Here is a 19150-nt window from a genome sequence, read left to right as displayed (position 1 = left end):
ACTTTGTTCCAGCTCATTCTAGATGTGTGAGAAATAGGGGAATTGTAGTAATTTACATTTGCAAAATGCTTCACATGTAAGGACTCCATCAAGATAATACAAGAACCCTATAAGATAAGTAAGTATTATTATCCCTATTTTGTAGCTAGGGAGCTGAAACTGAGATGGAATGGCTTGCCTAAGGCACAATCCTAACCCCTTATGTCAGTGCTTTCCAGCACTGGCATAGTGGTGCCAATGGAATGTGTGCTGCATCCTACAGTTGGGTGTCACTGTAGTTGGGTGTCACTCACAGAGGCCTCCTCAAAGTAAGGAAATATTTGTTCCCTTACCTCAGAGCTGCATTGCCCTTATGTCAGTGCTGGAAAGCACTGACATAAGGGGTTAGGATTGTACCCTAAGTCTACCTGGTGAGTTCAGGGGAGATTTGAACCAGGGAAATCCCAACTCACAGCTTAGTCTCCTAGCCACTATGGCATACCTGTTCACTGTACAGATTACCGGCACATTAAACCATTTGTTCACCTATGCCAGGGGTTCCCAAAGTGTGTATTGCAATGCCTTAGGGTGTCACAGCACACTGAAAGGGGTGTGCCAGGATGTCCCCCCCCCCCCCGATGTGCTGCCATGAGATCTAAGGTGGTGGCACCTGGCTCAGCCAGGAAGAAGAGGCTGTGGGCACATCATGTCTCAGGAAAGTTTGGGAACCACTGGCCTATGTTGTTGATAAATAGATTGATTTCTCCATTCTTCCATACAACATTTTAAAGTGGAAAGGAGATTAAAGATCAAACTACACCCTATTCAGGGTCTTTATTACAGATTCTTTACACTTTAACAATTTGTTTCTGAGACAAACTTTTATTCACAGAGCTGAAATAAATGAAAGAGTAGTAATGTGTTTTTCTACCATTTTATTTTTTTTATCATTTTCCAAAATAAAAACAAGCAACAAATATAAACAAACACATAACAAATACAAACTCAATACACAACACAAAAACACACCATTGGAGGGTGGCAGGCAATTATATATCAATATATCTAATCAATCAATACATATCTTCTAATCTTGTTCCTCTTCTAGTTTAGCCTCTTAATATCATTTATCTATCATATCATATCCTGTATAATATATCATGTATACAATATATTCATCTAAATGCCCTGTCTTATACATCTACAACTTCATTTTCAACCAAGCATAGAATGGTCTCCATTGCTCTATCTGTGTCGGTTTGCGCTGTTGATCCAAAATCTCTGCAAGTCTATCCATTTCCGCCATATTCATTATTTTCTCTATTAATTCATCTTCCATTGGAATTTTAATATCTTTCCAGTATCTAACACATAAAATCCTTGCAGCAGTTAATATCATAATAACTAAATATACATCATTTTCTTCATCTATAATATCCAAGGTAATATTAAGCAAAAATAACTCTGGTTTCAGCGGTATCGTAAATCCAACAATCTCTTGCATTAGATTCCTTACCATTTTCCAATATACTTGCACTTTTTTACATGTCCGCCACATATGATAAAATGTCCCTTCTTCACATTTACACTTCCAACAATTTTTTGATATGTTCTGATTCATTTTTACCAGTTTTACTGGTGTCATGTACCATCTATAAAACATTTTATATACATTTTCTTTAAAATTTGTTGCTCTAGTAAATTTTATATTATATTTCCAAATCTGTTCCCATTGTTCTAATGTAATATTATGGCCTATATTTTGCGCCCATTTTATCACACACTCTTTTATTGTTTCTTCATGAATCTCAAAATCCAATGGGAACTATATACATTCTTTTGATATATTTTGCATTTGTATTCTAAAAGTATTCTATCAAATGGTGTCTGTTCTGAATAGAATCCTTCTTGTTTATCTTTTCCAAATTTTGAATCAAGTTGCAAGCGAGTCCACCAATCCATCTCCATACCCTGTCTTAACAGTTCTTCTTTTGTCTTTAAATGCCCATCTTTCTTCAATAAACTCTCATATCTAAGCATTTTTGTTGTCTCTAATAAATTCGGCTGTGTACATGCTTCTAGCAGCGCCACCCATCGGGGGATAAAGTTTTTCTACAACTTTAAATGTGCATTGACATATGGAAGAGTGACTCTAATCTATTTTTTTTTTGTAAAAAAAAATTGTAAAATGAGGGAATATTATTATTTCACTGATATTATGCTTCAGCAAAGGGAGGTTTATGAAGAGAAGCTTTATTAGTGCACTTAACATTTTCATGTTGTGTTATGGAGAATTATCACAGTTCAAGCTAGAGCTACCTATTAACCTTATTAGGAATGTATATCTTATATTTCATATCCAAAGACATAGTTTCCTGAATACCACTGACCAGATGTTGCATTTTCCAGTGAGAGTTCACTCCAGTGACAGCTAAGAGAAATCATATGTCTTGGTGACTTGTTGCAGAATGAAACAGTAAAAGTGGGAATGCATATCTCAGCACCTACATTTCTGTTCATATCAGAAGAAGAAACAACAACTATGACTCAAGTACTGTAGGCACTTGGTATCCGCAGGGGAGCTGTTCCCAAACCTCCCATGGATACCAATTTCTGTGGATAATGAAATCCACAGAGAGGCCTGGCCTGAAAAACCAACTTTCAGAAGGTTCCAGCAGGTGCAGGTGAGGCATAGTCAGCCTGCCCTCGCCTCAGAAATCCTCCCGGAGCCTTCTGAAGGGCACTTCCAGGTTGGAAGAGAGCAGCAGCAGCAGGATGAATGGCCCCCCAAATATGTCTTACCTTCAGACCTTTGCAATCTGCCAATACAACCTGCTTCAGGTGGCTGCATGGATGGACCAACCCTGTGCATGGGTCTGAATTCTTCCAGGAGTTAAGTAATTTTTAGGGCATTTCTGACATTTATTGTGACCTGCACTTAAAAAAAAAAAAAATCTAGTACCATTTTCATTCAGCATCAAAAATAACTGCTTTCCTTAAAAAAAAAAAATCTTTGTTCATCATTGTTGCAGGAAGCTTGCTGGATTTCTTAAAGGATGGAGAAGGAAGAGCTCTGAAACTGCCAAATTTAGTGGACATGGCAGCACAGGTAGATTTTAAATATGTATATAGTAATTTGTATCCATGTCAGGGTTCCTTTATGTTAAGCAGAGTCCATTGTTCACCTAACAGGTCGCTGCAGGTATGGCTTATATCGAGCGAATGAATTATATACACAGAGATCTACGATCTGCAAACATCCTGGTGGGAAATGGTCTAATATGCAAGATTGCTGATTTTGGATTAGCAAGGTTAATTGAAGATAATGAATATACAGCCAGACAAGGTAAGATCAACCCTTAATGTAACCTTGACCGTGGCTTTGATCGACAAAGAAGCCAAGGTGTTGGTGGCTTTCTCCGTACTTACTGCCCAACCCTAACCAACATTCCAGCACTGATGCAGCCCCAAAGTATGAGAGCAAATGTTCCCTTACGCTGAGGAGGCCTCAGTAACTGCCCCTCCACCACACAATGCAGCCCGTCCACCCTGTTGGCATGGCTGCATCCGCGCTGGAGAATTTGTTACGTCTTGGGCAGTTAGTCATTTGTTATAAATGGAATGTGAATCAGTGTTGGATTTGTGAATATAGATAAGGAATTGTGAGACTGTTTAAAGAGAGAAGAAATGTGTGTGTCATGTTTTAATTTATTATAATACTGACTAATTTGGCCCGGTCTTCAATCGGAAAGATAATTTCTGATTCACATATGCTTGCAGTGGTTCCAGAAGGACTCAAAAGCAAACAGGGAAAATGGAAGCAAGAGAAGTGATGTCTTGTTTATTAACTCCGGAGCCAGTTTACCTGATTGGAAAGAAAGGGAATGTGGCTATTCCCTCTTCTTGGTGCCTGTTATTATGAGGATAATGAGGGCCATAAATCGAGAGCACTTTGCAGGATAAAGCAAAAAATAATATTATTCAATAATATAAACCAGGGGTGTCCAAAGTTTTTGGCAGGAGGGCCACATCATCTCTCTGACACTGTGTTGGGGGCCGGGGAGAAAAAGAATTAATTTACATTTAAAATTTGAATAAATTTGCATAAGTTTACATAAATGAATATATTAAAGATGAACTTCTATGAATGAATGAAGGTTTTGCAATATCTCAAGGCCTATAAAAGGCCTTGCACAAAGCAAGGGTGGCCTTTCCTTTGCTGCCGCTACTACATCACAGACATGAAACAGCAAGCAGTGGAGGGAGCCCTCATTCCACAGCTCACACAAGAGGTCAAACAGTTGCCCTCACGCTGAGAGCAGTTGCGTTGTGCCAGTGTGGGCTTCAACAAATCTCCGGAGGGCCAGAGGCTCATTGGAGACTAGGGGCTCTCTGAGGGCCGCATTGAGAGGCTTCGAGGGCCGTAAGTGGCCTCAGGGCCGGGGTTTGGGCACCCCTGCTATAAACAGTAGGAGCAACAACTGTAAATTACTGCAGTACAAAAGCTGGAATATTTTTTTCGTTGATGTTTATTACATTTTAGAATAAACCAGGCAATCTGTTAATATAATGATAAAGTCAGTTCAGATTTTTTTCCCCTTTTCATAGATTGCTACAGCAGCACATCTGCAATTATCGTCCCAAGAAGATCAAAACCCTAATGGTCAAACAGTTGAGTTGTCACATGATCATTGCAATTATCACATTTAAAAAAGTTGTAATTGTAACGTGATCCAGTCTCCCACATTAATCTCTTGTTCCTTTTCAGTATTTTATCTGTGATAGACTATTTTATTTTGGAACATGTGCCGTTTTATGATGGGGGGGTTAGACTGTTTCGATTTAAACAACTTCTAATGGTACTGTTTTCAGTTAGACTGGGACAAAACCATTGAAAAAAGCATAAAGAACCATCTTAAAAAGAACACTTAACATTCTCTGGTGTATTAAACAATTGGTACTAATGAACTGACTTTGTGCATACTGATTTAAACAAAGGACCAAGTTATTCCACATATATCAAAATGCAGATCTGAAAAATGTATTTATTATAATCTCAAGAATGTAATGCTATACATACATTAAATCTAGGCTTTCTAAATAATAAGATATCCTGTATGTGAAAATTTGATAATTGTGAAAAACAGATTATACAAACATATAGTTTGTGGTTATCTAGGTTTTTTGGCATACTTTATAAGATAATAGATTTAAGAATTATGAAAAACCAGCTAGTCTTTCTTTTGAAACTTTTGCTTTATATTGAAACAGGTTTTTGAAGCAAGCTTTTAAATCATTTTTAACTGGAGCCTTGTTTAGACTCCCCCTTGCCTGTAGTCTCACTCCAGAGGGACTGTTGATGGCATAGTAACACTATTAAGCAGGGACTGTTTTTGTATTTTTTTTTCCCATGACCCACTCATAGATTTTCCATAGGGATACAGCTGGGGAATTGTGTTGTTTATCTAGTCGGCTACTGCTCCTATAGTGTCTCTGGTGCACAGGAGCAGAACACTGGAAAGCAAGATAAAAACTGGCAGATGTTTTTGGAGACACGAAGTGTTCACCCCATTTATAGCTAAAGGTTGCATTTGAAAAAACACTGAGTTTTCTTTTTCCTTGCCACTTGATATTTTGTATACTTGACATTAATAGGGCTGACTTCCTCCCTCCTCCTTCTCTGCTCTCCAAAAACTATCTTGAATTCTTGCAGAAATTGCTGAAGGAAGCAGATGGTGTTGATTCTCAACTCCAGTGGTTTACAGGACATAGGATTATTGGCTTGATCTTTTTGTTTTGTTTTCCTTCTATCATTGTTCTTCTAACATTTGCACTAACCATTTGTAAGAACAAAATAGAGTTATAAACTATCTTTATTGACTATAAATCACACACAAGCAACCAATGGACACCCGCTGCTGTTTTCCACTAGGGCAGAAAAAGCTATTCATGTGTCCTTGATAGATATTTTCTCTGTATCACCCTGCTTTATCCCTCCTCCAGACAGTGGCAGACCTCCCCAGCTCTGCATTCCAGGGCAAAGGTCTGTGATGGCACCCCCGTAGAATGCCAGCACCCCCACCCCCCCACATGCAAATCCGCCCCCTACTCACCATAACATTCCAGAGCCTTGCACGACTCCAGGATGTACCAGGGAAGCCTCCTGAGGGTTCCCTGCACTCTTAAACTGTGCTTCTGGCAGACCAGAAGCACAGTTTCCGACCATGTCAGGAGCTTCAGCAAGACTTCCACACGGTCCCAGAGATGCAGGAGGCTCCACACCCAAGGCATTTTCCCCTTTCACTTAATGGCAGGTCTGCCACTGCTGCCAGAGTTTTGCTGGTTTGAGCAATGTGGAAGAGTGGTTGGAACTGTGACCAAAAAAGTGTTAGCATTTCTCATAGTTTAGACTGTAAAAAGGGCACTGCACTAAAGGCTTCCCAGGCGTATATGTAAGGACAAATCTGGTATCACACTTGGTTGGTGGTATGTGTCTTTTTGATAGAATTGAATGTATAGCCTAAACTACACAAAAATTGACTTAAATATTTTATAATACTCAAATGCAGTGGCTCCCAAACTGTGCCACCACAAACTAGCAGGGGCATTGACATTGTTGCAGGGACATTGACTAGCACTGGAGAAAGTTGTTCTCTGAAGTAGTCAAAACTAGCCTACATGGTTAAACATATAGACTAGTAAAATATTAGCATTTCTTGAGGAAAGTTGAGAGGCAGCTATGAGCCCAATTCTATCCCCCCCCCCGTGCGATAGCATGTAGCTGTGCCAGAAAGGCGCATGCTGCATGCTATGGGGGAGGGGGGCTGAAGGCAAATGGAAGGTAAGTAAAAAACATTTTTATTTCCTTCCAGGTAAGCCCTCAGGCCACCTATGGGTCTCCTTGGACATACACCACCTCTTACATCACTCTGTACCAATTAGGTTTATTAGCGTAAGCAGCATAGATTGTACCTCCCAAGGTGCAGTGTAGGACTGTCTTACACCAAACCATGTTTTCTTTCTCAGAATATTTTGCCAGAATTTCAACTCTCATGCTGTATTAAAAATGGGGGAAATGGCCCTTAGAAGAAAATATATGCTGCTGTTAAGATGCCTATGATGTTTCCCGTTCATAGAAGTTCTTCTATCTTCATGAATAGCATAGGAACGTTAGGAATAATTCATGTTTTGAGGAACTCATTTGATCATCAAAGGAATATTCTAACTTGCAAAGAGATCCAGTTCATTTCATAGGACACACAAAGGTTTTTATTGAAAGATTTGGGGAATACTAGAGTTTTGTAATACAAGATGACCAGGGTATGGCAGGTAAAGGACTCTTGTGTTTATTTTCCTAACATGTTATATAATTTTGTATCAGTTGCTAGTTCCTCTTGAATTTCAATTGAACTTTTCTGTTCATAAGTCCCTGCAAATGACACCGTAGCCTTATCAAAATGAACTTGTTTCCTGCTGGGTACATATGTCAGCATTTTCTAAACCTTTCTGGTTTCCTTTCTATTCCCCTGTACCAACGACACAAAACTAGAAATTACTAGTGAGTAACAGTACCAATTCAAAATTCCTCCGTAAAATACGATATTAATTATAGTGATTGGGTTGTATCCTAACTTCATTGGCAGTTCCTTCCACATGCAGAATGGTGCCAACCAGGAGGCATCAATGTGGTCAGCATTTTGCTCCTCCCCCTCACAGCTCAGGCAAGTAGAGACAGCTGATTGGAACTTCTGTGACAATGGCCTGGGGAGGGTGATGCAGTCCAGATCTTCCTCAAGCCCCTTTAAAGGGGTCTGCATTGATAAACTAAGTCATTATCAGTGATGGTTAGCTTGGAGCCAGAGTGGGTTGCCCTTAAGGTGAACAGAGAGTAGCTGGCTGTTTCCCTCAAGGAAAGGAATCCACACTAAAGGGGACCGTTATGATACGTGTGCTTCAAGTTTCTGTATTTGATCTATAAATTATGATCCATTTCAACCCAATCTTGTTTGTCCTTTCTTAGGGAGTGTCTGGAGGCGAAGATAGCTGTACTCATGCAAGGGATTCTCCCATGAGTGGAAGGGGCCCTTGCATGAGCACAACTCACCTTCTGCTGGCAACAGTGGCAAGACACTCCACACAAAGTTCGAATAGAACCCCTTAAGAACTATAGGTTGTTCTGACTTGTTGGTTGGAGGAGGTCAGGAATGTAGTGTGCCAAGGTTTAGTAACAATACATTAGAAACAGAGCAAAACTAACCACCAGGATAAAAGAAAAGATTAAGGTTCCATCTCCATGGCAGTTCTCAAAGCCAGACCAAATAACTAGACTAGAACATGCCCAAGTCCCAACTTTATTAAGCCTTTATATGGTCTTGCTCTTGTAAGTTGATAACAGATGGCAAACTTGAAGGGATACTCTTATCAATCAAGTACATTACAGTAGGTCATAGGAAAAGAGGTATTTTCTTAGAAATACTCCTTTAATATTCTACTGCCAAATCCCCTCTATTGGCACCGATGCAGCTCTGCTGATGGAGCATGCATTGCATCCAAATATTTTTACTTACTTCTGCATAGTCCTCCTGGTGGCTTATGGGTCTCCTCATATCCACGCTAACTATCAACGACGTTGGCAACCTTCAGTCTCGGAAGACTGTGGTATCGCGCTCTGGATGGTGGTTCTGGCACAGCGTCTAGTGTGGCTGAAAAGGTCACATGCTAACTATACAACAGGCATAAATCCAAGAAGAGAAAGGGGCGGGGCAAAAATGGATCTGGCATGCTCATTTGCTGGCAAGATCCTCCCCCATTGACCTGGTCCCCACCCTCCACCCTTCCCACCACTGAATACTCCCAAACCTCCACCACCAACTTTACCAGCACTTGCAAAGACTCCTGTTTCTGCTGCCAACTGCACCATTCCTTTTGTGGCAGTGGCCTGACAGCAGCCCAGCTTTCATGCCATAACAAGGACCTTGCACTGCCAGAATGCTAGTTCCAGCAGTATGAGGCCACAGCAATATTGGGGTTTTAGTTGCACTATTCTATTTTCCATATTCTATATTCCATCAAGTGGTTTTTGTCGTCGTTTTCATGAGAGCATCATATCCCAAGTGTGTGTACTTCTAAATTTTGTAACTCTGCTGGATTTCCACAATACCAACTGCACTTTTATGTAGCAGATTACGGTTGCAATCCTTTTCACACTTTCCTGGGAAGAAGTCCTATTAGTGGAGCTTACTTCTGAGTAGATGTGTGTAAGGATAGCACTATATCCAGCTTTCGTTTATTTTAAATAAGCTTAGAACTCTCCTGGTTATATAAACTGGAAAGAAAAAAAATGATCACAATATGACCCAAAGACTCAGAATTCAAAGCAAAATAGAAAGGAGGTTTGACTTGTTTCTCAAACCTCTCAGTTTCTGAAAGTTTCTGTCAAGGATTTTCATACTCACAATGAAGTTAGGCAATCAATGGAGTTTTATTTCACTCCCACTGAATGACGTGGCCTCCGATTAGCTAAAGTAGCACATGCTGCAATGTTACCTTGTCTGTTCTCTCCTAGGTGCAAAGTTTCCTATAAAATGGACTGCCCCGGAAGCAGCATTGTATGGAAGGTTTACCATAAAATCAGATGTCTGGTCCTTTGGGATATTGCTGACAGAGCTAGTAACAAAAGGGAGAGTGCCATATCCAGGTAAGAAAAGAATCCAGAAAGCATACTCTTGTTTTCAAATAGTTGTATGAGTAATGTCAGGATCAAAGAAATTATAGGTATGCAAGGGGGAGAACATGCATGCAACCACCTTTCATTTCCAGGCAACGTGAACTACTGAACAAAACCAACAAATAACACTGCATTCATTATTCTCCTCTTGCATGTGCATATCAATGGCTTTGGATCCACAGTCAAAGGATTCATTTGTGTATTACATCAGGCATATGAGCATGCCCTTTTTTGTTTTTTAACAAACAAAACAAAACTCTGTACCTACAGAGTTCTGCTGTACCTACAATTGTCAAAGATGGTATCATAATGGAAATACAAGCTTTTGAAACTGTTTTTATGGATGCAGAATGCCTACTAACTGTTTTTATGGTCTTTACCACCTTTTTGTAAACACTATCCGTGCACTGAAAACAACCTACCTGTAGAACAGTGGTTCCCAACCTGGGGTTCATGTACTCCCAGGGGCACTCAACAGGACCCTTAGGGGTACTTGAAAAAGAATGGCATAATGGCAGAAAAAGGCAGGTCGTGCTCCAGAATGCTTTGTAGGGCCAGCAAGGCAGGAAGGAAGGTAGCTAGTTGACTATGAAAGCCCCACCAATAGCTAGTTTTTGGTCATCAATTCACTTATGCACCAGTGATTGAAAACCAGCATAGTAAAAAAGCTGAAACATAATATGGAAAGTGATCAATCAGCCAGAATTTCTCAGCACACTTCTAGTGCAAAACAGTGCAAAGGCAGAGTCTTCTGTTCTTCAAACAGATAAAAAGAGAAAACACCATGATAAATACATGAAGTCTGGGCTTTCATATAAATGAGATGAGGGCTTGTATTATTAATTACAAACATTTTGCTAATATGAAGGGTACAATTTATGGAAATGGGCTGCCAAGGGATATGCAAGTGAAAAAGGTTGGGAACCACTGCAGGAGAACCATGAATCAAATCCACCTTGAAGGTGTCTGGTGTGTTAAGCCAGAATCTCTATGTACAACTTACAACCCATAACACAGAACTGGGAGTGTGCAATTCAGTTCACAGCAGAGAGATGCAGCTGCATATATTTGCAACCCTTTTTACTCAGAAGTAGCCCCACTGCTTTCCATGGGTGTTATTCTTAAGTAAGGGTGCACTGAATTGTAGCCTGCTTCAAATGGAAAAGAGGATTCCCATCCTGGTGTTTCAACAAACAAACCTGCTTTGCAAGCATTTGCCAAGCAGAACCAGGCTGCAGCAGAAGAAAGGAGAATAAAAGGTTAACAAATTGCTTCTAAGGAGCTGTGCCTGCCTGCTGCTTGAGAAACTTGGCACCTGTCTGCAGCTTGAGAAGTGAAACTTTTCAGAGTTGAAAGGCTTTGCCCTCTGATTGACCCGGAGATAAGGCGAAGTGATAATTGGAGCTTGACTACCTGACAAAAATTTCATGCACTATAAGCAAGTATCTACAGTAATTAAAAGCCTCTTTAAGGGGCGAGGACTTTATGGCATGGAAAGAGTTAGATGGGTGCAGTACATGATCCAAGAGATGTTTGTGCATATAGGTTGAGCTTACTTATCCATGTATTTTCTGTTTGTGGATCTAGCTCAGTGTGGGTTCCCCGGCCCTCAGAATGCCTTTTAAAGATACAAAAATGTAACTTGTTTTCCTCCTTCAGGCATTCTGAAGCCCACAGATGCCATGGGCATACGCATGCAGCCTCTGCGGGCTTCTAAAAAATTTTCTGAAGGCAATCAAAGCACAGCTCTGGTCACTTTCAGAGGGTTTCTGTTGGCATCCTTCAGTCAGAACAGAAATCCTTCAGGGTTTCTGTTGGCATCCGACTATGGTATCGTGCTCTGAATGGTGGTTCTGGAACAGAGTGTCCTCTCCAGTGCACGAAGCCTGGGTAATGTAGATATGGAGGATAGACTGTTAACCCATGCAGCAAATCCCCCCTCTCCACGTCACTGAAATGGTCCAATGGAAACGCAGAAGCCAATACGGTTGGTTCCAGCGGTGTCGCAGGAGTTGCCAGAGCGTGACTGTTTTCAGTCGCGAACTGCCTCAGGTACTCCGGCTCTGGATTTTGCCTCAAGCTTGTCTCCTGAAGCCTTTTCCGTAACTGGACGTAGCCACAAGGCAGTGGAGGTTTGGGATCAGAGTTTTCCTTCTCTCAGATGAGCTGCCTTCCCAGGCTGACGAGCCTCATCTACCCAGTTTAAGAGACCCAAAACTGAAGATTTGCTTATCCCTGGTTTTTGGTATCAGCAGGGGGTCTGAGAACCAATCCCCAGTAGATACCAAGGCCCCATTTGTATTTACAAAAAAGAATTCCATATTGCAATGTTTGTCTGCTGCTTGATTTGCTAGTGGTATTCTTTGACAAATTCAAAAGAAACTAGAAAAATTTGTATAGCACTCTGAAGTTTGTTGCAAATGTTTAGCGTCATTTTCTTGAAAACTTCCAAGTATCTTCAACTGGTCTTGGTTTTTCAATCCATGCAGACTTTGGGAGGCGGGGGGAGTGGAGGCAGTAAACTTGAAATATGCACATGACAAATTAGACTTGTGAATCATTTTTGATCAGTCGGTTTGAATCTCATTGTATATATCCATTGCTGGCTTGCTGGGCCTGTCGCAATTTCACCAGAGCCCTTTTTGCCAGGTCTTTTCAGGGTAATCCAGGATGGCCTTCATGCCTGCCGTAGTGGTCCCATGGTACAAAAACCATGCTTACTTTGCCCAATCCTAGCTATCCCTTACTTGTCCTGTTACCACCTCTCACAATGTGGATGCAGGGTTGGACTTTAAGAGATCATATGAGAATTATTAAAGAATAGACTGAAGTAACGGCAATTGGAAAAGCATACTCTAAACATTGTAATAGAAAAAAAACAAGTATGAAACAAGTGTCAGAGTTTACATAGCTAGGAACAACATTTGCTGAAGATGGTAAAATGAACAAAGAGATCACTATATGATGTAGTAAGGCAAACCAAGTACTAGGACCGTTAGCTCCACTTTTATAATGTAAGGTAGATCCGATTAGTACAAAGAAGCACCTCATACAGAGTATATTTATGCCCACATTATGTTACCAGTGCCAAACACTTACAATGAAACATAAGTTAGTCACTATGGAAATGAGATGTTTGAGGAAAGCTATTGGAGTAACCAGAAGAGATAAAATCAGGAGCGAGATAATAAGGGAAAGAATTGGAATAGAACCAATATTATATTAAAGGTAAAAGTTCCCCTGCACAGTCACGTCCAACTCTAGGGGGCTGTGCTCCTCTCAGTCTCCAAGCTGAGGGAGCCAGCGTTGTCCAAAGACATCTTCCGTGGTCATGTGGCCAGCATGACTAAATGCTGAAGCACACAGAATGCTGTTACCTTCCCATCAAAGTGGTACCTATATTATATACAAGACAGCAAATAAAGTGGTTTGCTCACCTAGAGAGAATGTCTTGAGATTCTATACCTTATAAGGCATGTATAAAGAGAGGAGAAGGGCAAAGAGCACGAGGCAGACCCAGAGGACAGTGGAGAGACCACATCAAAGATATATTGCAACAACATCAAATAACATGGATAGAGGCTGCTAGAAGTGCAGGAACCAAAACTTTGTATCTCCCTCGATACTCAAAGTAGTAAAAGAAGTGAAAAAGAAGAATCATTTTTGCCACCAACAGAAAATAATTGTTTTCCTCATGATGGACTATGTGGAATGCCTTTAGCATAGTTGGTCATGGCTAGGTAGGGAGAAATTCTGAAAAACCATGAAATAATTTTGCCTTTCACTTTGATTTTCTTTTCACCTAATTCCCATAGAGTACTTGAAAAGCAGCAGTCTCACAATGAATGTCTTGCTGCTGTAAAGGGCATTTTCTCTCTCCTTACCTTACTCTTTTCCATTGCAAAAAGTGTCTCCCATTTGGTTTATTTCTGGCATTCATTCCAAACACATTCATGTGTTTGCTGCCCTTCTAGATTACATTTCTGTCTTCCTTTGCCTTCACAGCTGTCTTCAGTCTCATTTGATCACACTTCCATTTAATCCTGTCAGCCATGGTACGCCATATGACATCACAGTACTATATCTGATGTAATTATGTCATGAATGCTTAGAAACAAAACTATGTGGGTGATCATAGCCAAATGTATTAAATGACAGTTTGGGCAAATGAGAGAAAAGAAAATTATGCAGAAAAGAAGCAGAACAGCAGCAGTGAAACAATACAGATGTTGCAGAAGGCAAGGAGATTTTTTTAAAGAAATCTTTGCTGTTTCATGTGATTAGGTGCTAGCACTCTGGCAGTGCTGATGGAGGGGCACGCAAGCAACCTCCTTATCCACCTTCTTTGTCCTGAGTGGCCTTCCTCTGAACCCCCTGCATCATCGTCTTTGCACGTAGGGAGGGCAGAGCAAGATGGTGATGGCATGAATTGCCTGGTTGAACAGCTTGTGCTGCCTGCATTGGGAGGCTTATGGGGGTCAGCCAGTTGGGCTCTTTTGGGCCCCTGTGGAGTCTCTTGACCAATGCCTGGACTGGCCAACTGCTGACACCATCCTTGGGCATGATGGTTTTTAGGGAGAAATATGTCCAGAATGTGTCTTTTCCGAGCAGATTTTGCTTTTACGTTTGTGTTTATAAAAAACATGTTTCTGCTCTTTTTTATAGGTATGAATAACCGTGAAGTCTTGGAACAAGTAGAACGGGGCTATAGGATGCCATGTCCTCAAGATTGTCCTATCTCCCTGCATGAGCTCATGATTCACTGCTGGAAAAAAGACCCAGAGGAGCGTCCAACATTTGAGTACTTGCAGGGTTTCCTTGAAGACTACTTTACTGCAACTGAACCCCAATACCAGCCAGGTGACAACCTCTAATTTTGTAGCCTGAATAGACTGCCATTATCAGGTGTCCCGTTCACTGTTGACGCATGGTGACTGGCTCCTCCCGGAAGCTGCATCTCAGAGCAACAGAAGCTCTGGCGTTTGAAGTAGAGAACTTTCACAGCTACCTGCTCAAAAGTCTGAATGTCTTCTAGGAACAGAAAGTGAACATTTGGTTTTGTTCTTGATCAGAGACTCTGAAACTGCATTGTTTTTGACGTTATGTAAACTGCAAGATCTTTGTTCAATGTAAATAATAATTCAGTGCCAATAACTGATCCTAGTGCTTTCCTTTTTTAAAAAAAATAATAATGCAGAACAATGTGATTTTAACTAGTCTTCTCCTGACTCAACTAAAAGTATTTTTTCCAAAAGTGGCCTCTTTTTGTCTATGTTTTTTCATGTTTTAACAAAATAAAATCAGGACTGGTGTTTAGGGTTTTTGTTTGTTTGTTCATTTGTTTGCTTTTATATATGAAATATATGTAAAATATATACATACCTGTATATATAGTAAGTGGGTGCTACTGCAGAGAAAACTTGTTTGAAAACTGATTAGCCATGCTGTGGAAGCACCCAGAAGAAAACACCCTAATTTCACTGTGCACATGAAACACTGGTAAGATTCCGAGAGCCAGTGGCTGAGTTTTTGGCTTTTGCCAAGCATGACTTTTTAAATTGGTTTGCACTTTTTAGTTTGACGATGTACCTGTAGGCCATTGTAACTTTGGATCTTTCAGAAATCATGTGCACAGTCTCCAGCAATGTTTGCCAACTGCATGGTTTGATTTTTGTGATCAAAATGAAAACAAACTTGTTAAAGCAAGAAAAGGCAACATTTACCATTTGGACTGAAAGGTTAAATTTGCAATTACTCTTATGTATCAAAACATGTATACTGAGGATTTTTCTGATTTTTTAATTTAATAAACATTGCAACCACCTGCAAATACTCTCAACCTCATAGCATTATAGTCATGTCCACTTGCTTAACCATTCATCAGACATTGGCTAGAATATATTTTATGTGTACCATTTCGCATCATAAAATAAGTGTTTTAAATGTCCTGTACTGCTATTGGAATTACTTTTAATATGTCTGCAAGTTTTCCAGTGGAATTACTATGCACTTCTTTCATGAGAAATGGGAGGGGGATGGGAGGGATGTTCACAAGTATTATTTTTTAAGTTGACTGTACCAGCCTTTAACTCCTTACTTATTTTTTAACCAAAAAGAAACAAAAAACCCAATCCTTTCTTTTTCTCTTTTTAATAATTTTGAAGTCTTAAGTATGTTTTGTTGTTGTTTATTTGCAAGTTTACATTTTTAAAATGTTTAACTGTCTTAATTTAGTAATTAAAAGAGAGCATTTTACTTCTGGATTTTTATTCTTTCATTTAAACCACAGCCAGCTGTGTTTCCTAGTAGAGAAGGAACATCAGCCTTGGCCATTTGACTCTTGAGTATCATTATCCAGTTTTATGAACAATTGACATGAAACAGCTGGATTCAACCTAGGCGAGTGGATGGAGATGGAGCTTTCCATACTCTTGTTCTAGAAAGCCAATTATGCTAGAATTATAACTCAGTCCTAACTAAAACACACACACACACCCCGCTGCCAGTGCAGCCACACCAATGGAGCATATGCTGTATCCTGCATTCTGCAGGGAGCAGTCACTGAAGTCTCCTTGAGGTGAGGATTCCCTTATCCATGGACAAGAGTATTCTACCACAATGAAATCTGTGGCAGTCATTTTGCTACAGAAAGACCAAGGAGAGTAAGAGATAACAAGGGAAGGAATGAGGATAGGATCCTGGTGCATGCCAATACCGCTGGGTTCCACCCCTCCATCCCCATTACACCTCCCTACCCAGACATTCCCCCATTCTTGCCCCATTCCTCACACCACCTGCCCCTGCTGCCAACTTACTGGTACTAGTATTGTGTGGATCCTCTGTTGGCAGTTGCGCATGACCACCAGCCATATGCAATGACCTCATCATGCATGCCATCGTGGTGGCACTTCTGCCGGCAGAATGTGCAATCCACCAGTGGAACACTTAGTTAAGATTAGAACCGTATTTTCTTTTAGCATGCATGTTTATGCACAGCTAGGTGTCAGAAGGAAAGAACAACATTTCTATGTAGGAGCGAATATCCTTCCCCAATACTTCCACGTGGAACCCTATCCCTAATTCACTGAGCCAAACTAAAGATAAATCCTGTCAAGATCAAAAAGGTCCATGAAGCATATTGAGTTTTTAATTTATTGTAAGAAGTACTAGGAGCGGTTTGCCTGCCAAAGTAGCAGTAGGGGTCACTGAAACATTAAAAATACAAGAGCTATTTCTCCACTGGATAGCAATGTTACTGTGCATTAATCTTTACAAAGCCCCTTTGGATATTTTGTATTTGCATCTCACAGCTATTTGTGAGACTGATGCAGGTCTCTTGTTATCTGGTGTGCTCCCTGGGGCATTTGGTGGGCTGCTGTGAGATACAGGAAGCTGGACTAGATGGGCCTATGGCCTGATCCAGTGGGGCTGTTCTTATGTGAAGGAGGAGGAAAGAGAAGTATCTTGTATTACCACTACTTAGTAAGCACTTTACATTCAGAATCCCTGTTTTTGATCAACCATTTCTCTCAAGACAATCGATATGGTGAAGTTATTTTTGCCTACTTCTGTTTGCATTTTGCAGATTTTGGAGAATTTTCAGGTACTATTAATTTTTGTATAGTACTTTGATACCTTCTACACCTTGAATGGAAAGGTCAGAACTTCCTAGGTTTTTTTCTTTTTGTGGAAATTAAGATTTTGCTTATCTCCTCAGGGTAAGGAGATATTCTTCCCCTTACCCCAAGTAATGCCCTAGTCTGCCCTCTGGAGTTACTAGGATCTCTGCCAGCTATTTAGCTGGCGGAAGTCCAAGCGGCCCCATGTAGAGCTGCCTGGCCTGGGAAGGGGGTTAGGCTACAGTGAAGGAGGCCTCTACCAATCCCACCCCCCTCCTTGGCCTGTTCTGCCTCCCATTCCACCCTCCCTCACCCTGAAAGCACCCTCCCTAGTTCACTTGCACCCTCCCCATGCCCTGCACCACTCCATGCCTTACCTGCTTATGCCAGTGGCTAGGAAAATGTACTGTGATTAACTTTGTCCCACTGCTTCTAAAATTAGCAAGGGTTAGTGTCCTTTTTTTTAAAGAATCTATTTCAATGCTTGGTCCTGACTACAATTATGATTGGTTATACATTATGTGCTATAGTCTGTTGTTCCCCTTTATCCCAGGGTTATAGATCATCTGTTTCAATCTCAATATAACAGTCATCTCTCAAACAATCTGTAGTGTGGTCGTCCTCATGAGGTGATGGAGAGGAAGTTCAAAATGGCAACTTCAGTTGCACCTCTGCTTTCAGCATGGGTTCTTTGAGTACCACATTATACTAATGTGCTATGCAGTCTCTTCTAAATCGGTTGGCATCCTTCAGTCTTGCAAGACTATGGTATCGCGCTCTGAAGAGTGGTTCTGGAACAGAGTGTCCTCTCCAGTGTGCGAAGTCTGGGTAAAGTAGATATGGAGGATAGACTGTTACCCATGCAGCAAATCCCCCCTCTCCACGTCGCTGAAATGGTCCAATGGAAAGGCAGAAGCCAATACGGTTGGTTCCAGCGGCGTCGCAGGAGTTGCCAGAACGTGACTGTGTTCAGCCATGAACTGCCTCAGGGACTCCGGCTCCGGATTTTGCCTCGCGGGTGACTCCTGAAGCCTTTTACATAACTGGATGTAGCCACAAGGCAGTGGAGGTTTGGGATCAGAGTTTTCCTTCTCTCAGATGAGCTGCCTTCGCAGGCTAACGAGCCCCAAAGCAGCAGCAATGGAAGATGCATTCCCTAAAAGTCATATTATTTTGCCTAGGAGAAACCTAAGCACACCTAAAGGGCATGCATCATGAGCAATAGTACATTATATTGGAGGAGTAACATAACCAAATACCTTTGATGGGACTGTAAGCAAATGTACTTCTGAATACAGAAATTAGGAATTTCTAATTCTGATGAGTAGCCATAGTAGGGGACCCTCTTTCTCTCCTTTCTTAGTACTAATTTTCAAACAAGATTAACTTTCCTTTCCATTGCCTCAGCTGATTTTGTCTGTGGTAACCAAGAACCATGAACTCCCTGCATGCCAAGTTAACAACTTACCTACAACAGATTGTGCTCAAATTACTCAATCCACAACAGTTGTGTGGGACTGTAATCTGTATATGTGGCCCTGCCTCTACCTATAACCTACCACATCACCACATGAAACCACAAGCTGGATTGACATAAAAAGACCCCAAAATACATTTTGTGAATTAGTTCTCAAATTGTAGCATCAGGACAAGCAATGTGTGACTTTAAAGTTTTATTAGATTCTTAGTATGGATTAGTAGGGTTTATTTTAATATGGGCTTCTATAAGAAACATCTGGGTGTCTAATGGCTATGATTTGGCACTTGAGCTGCTATCATTTTTGACAAATTCCAGTTAGTATTTTCAAGAGCTTTCTTAAACTCT

At 40.8% G+C, this 19150-nt stretch overlaps 1 protein-coding gene across 6 annotated transcripts in view; it reads left to right on the top strand.

Moving 5' to 3' along the window:
* FYN (FYN proto-oncogene, Src family tyrosine kinase) overlaps positions 1 to 15863 on the top strand; it is a 161617-nt gene extending 145754 nt beyond the window's left edge. For all 6 annotated transcript variants that reach the window (XM_066613499.1, XM_066613454.1, XM_066613482.1 and 3 more), the window contains 4 exons: positions 3012 to 3088; positions 3172 to 3325; positions 9545 to 9676; positions 14372 to 15863. In XM_066613499.1, coding sequence (XP_066469596.1) covers positions 3012 to 3088; positions 3172 to 3325; positions 9545 to 9676; positions 14372 to 14580 — 572 coding nt within the window. In that variant the 3' untranslated portion in view covers positions 14581 to 15863. The remainder of the gene's footprint in view (positions 1 to 3011; positions 3089 to 3171; positions 3326 to 9544; positions 9677 to 14371) is intronic.
* The last annotated feature ends 3287 nt before the right edge of the window (positions 15864 to 19150 follow it).

The sequence above is a fragment of the Tiliqua scincoides genome, chromosome 1, assembly GCF_035046505.1.
Source record: "Tiliqua scincoides isolate rTilSci1 chromosome 1, rTilSci1.hap2, whole genome shotgun sequence".
In the NCBI taxonomy this organism is placed as follows: domain Eukaryota; kingdom Metazoa; phylum Chordata; class Lepidosauria; order Squamata; family Scincidae; genus Tiliqua; species Tiliqua scincoides.
This window is presented reverse-complemented; position numbering and strand designations above follow the sequence as displayed.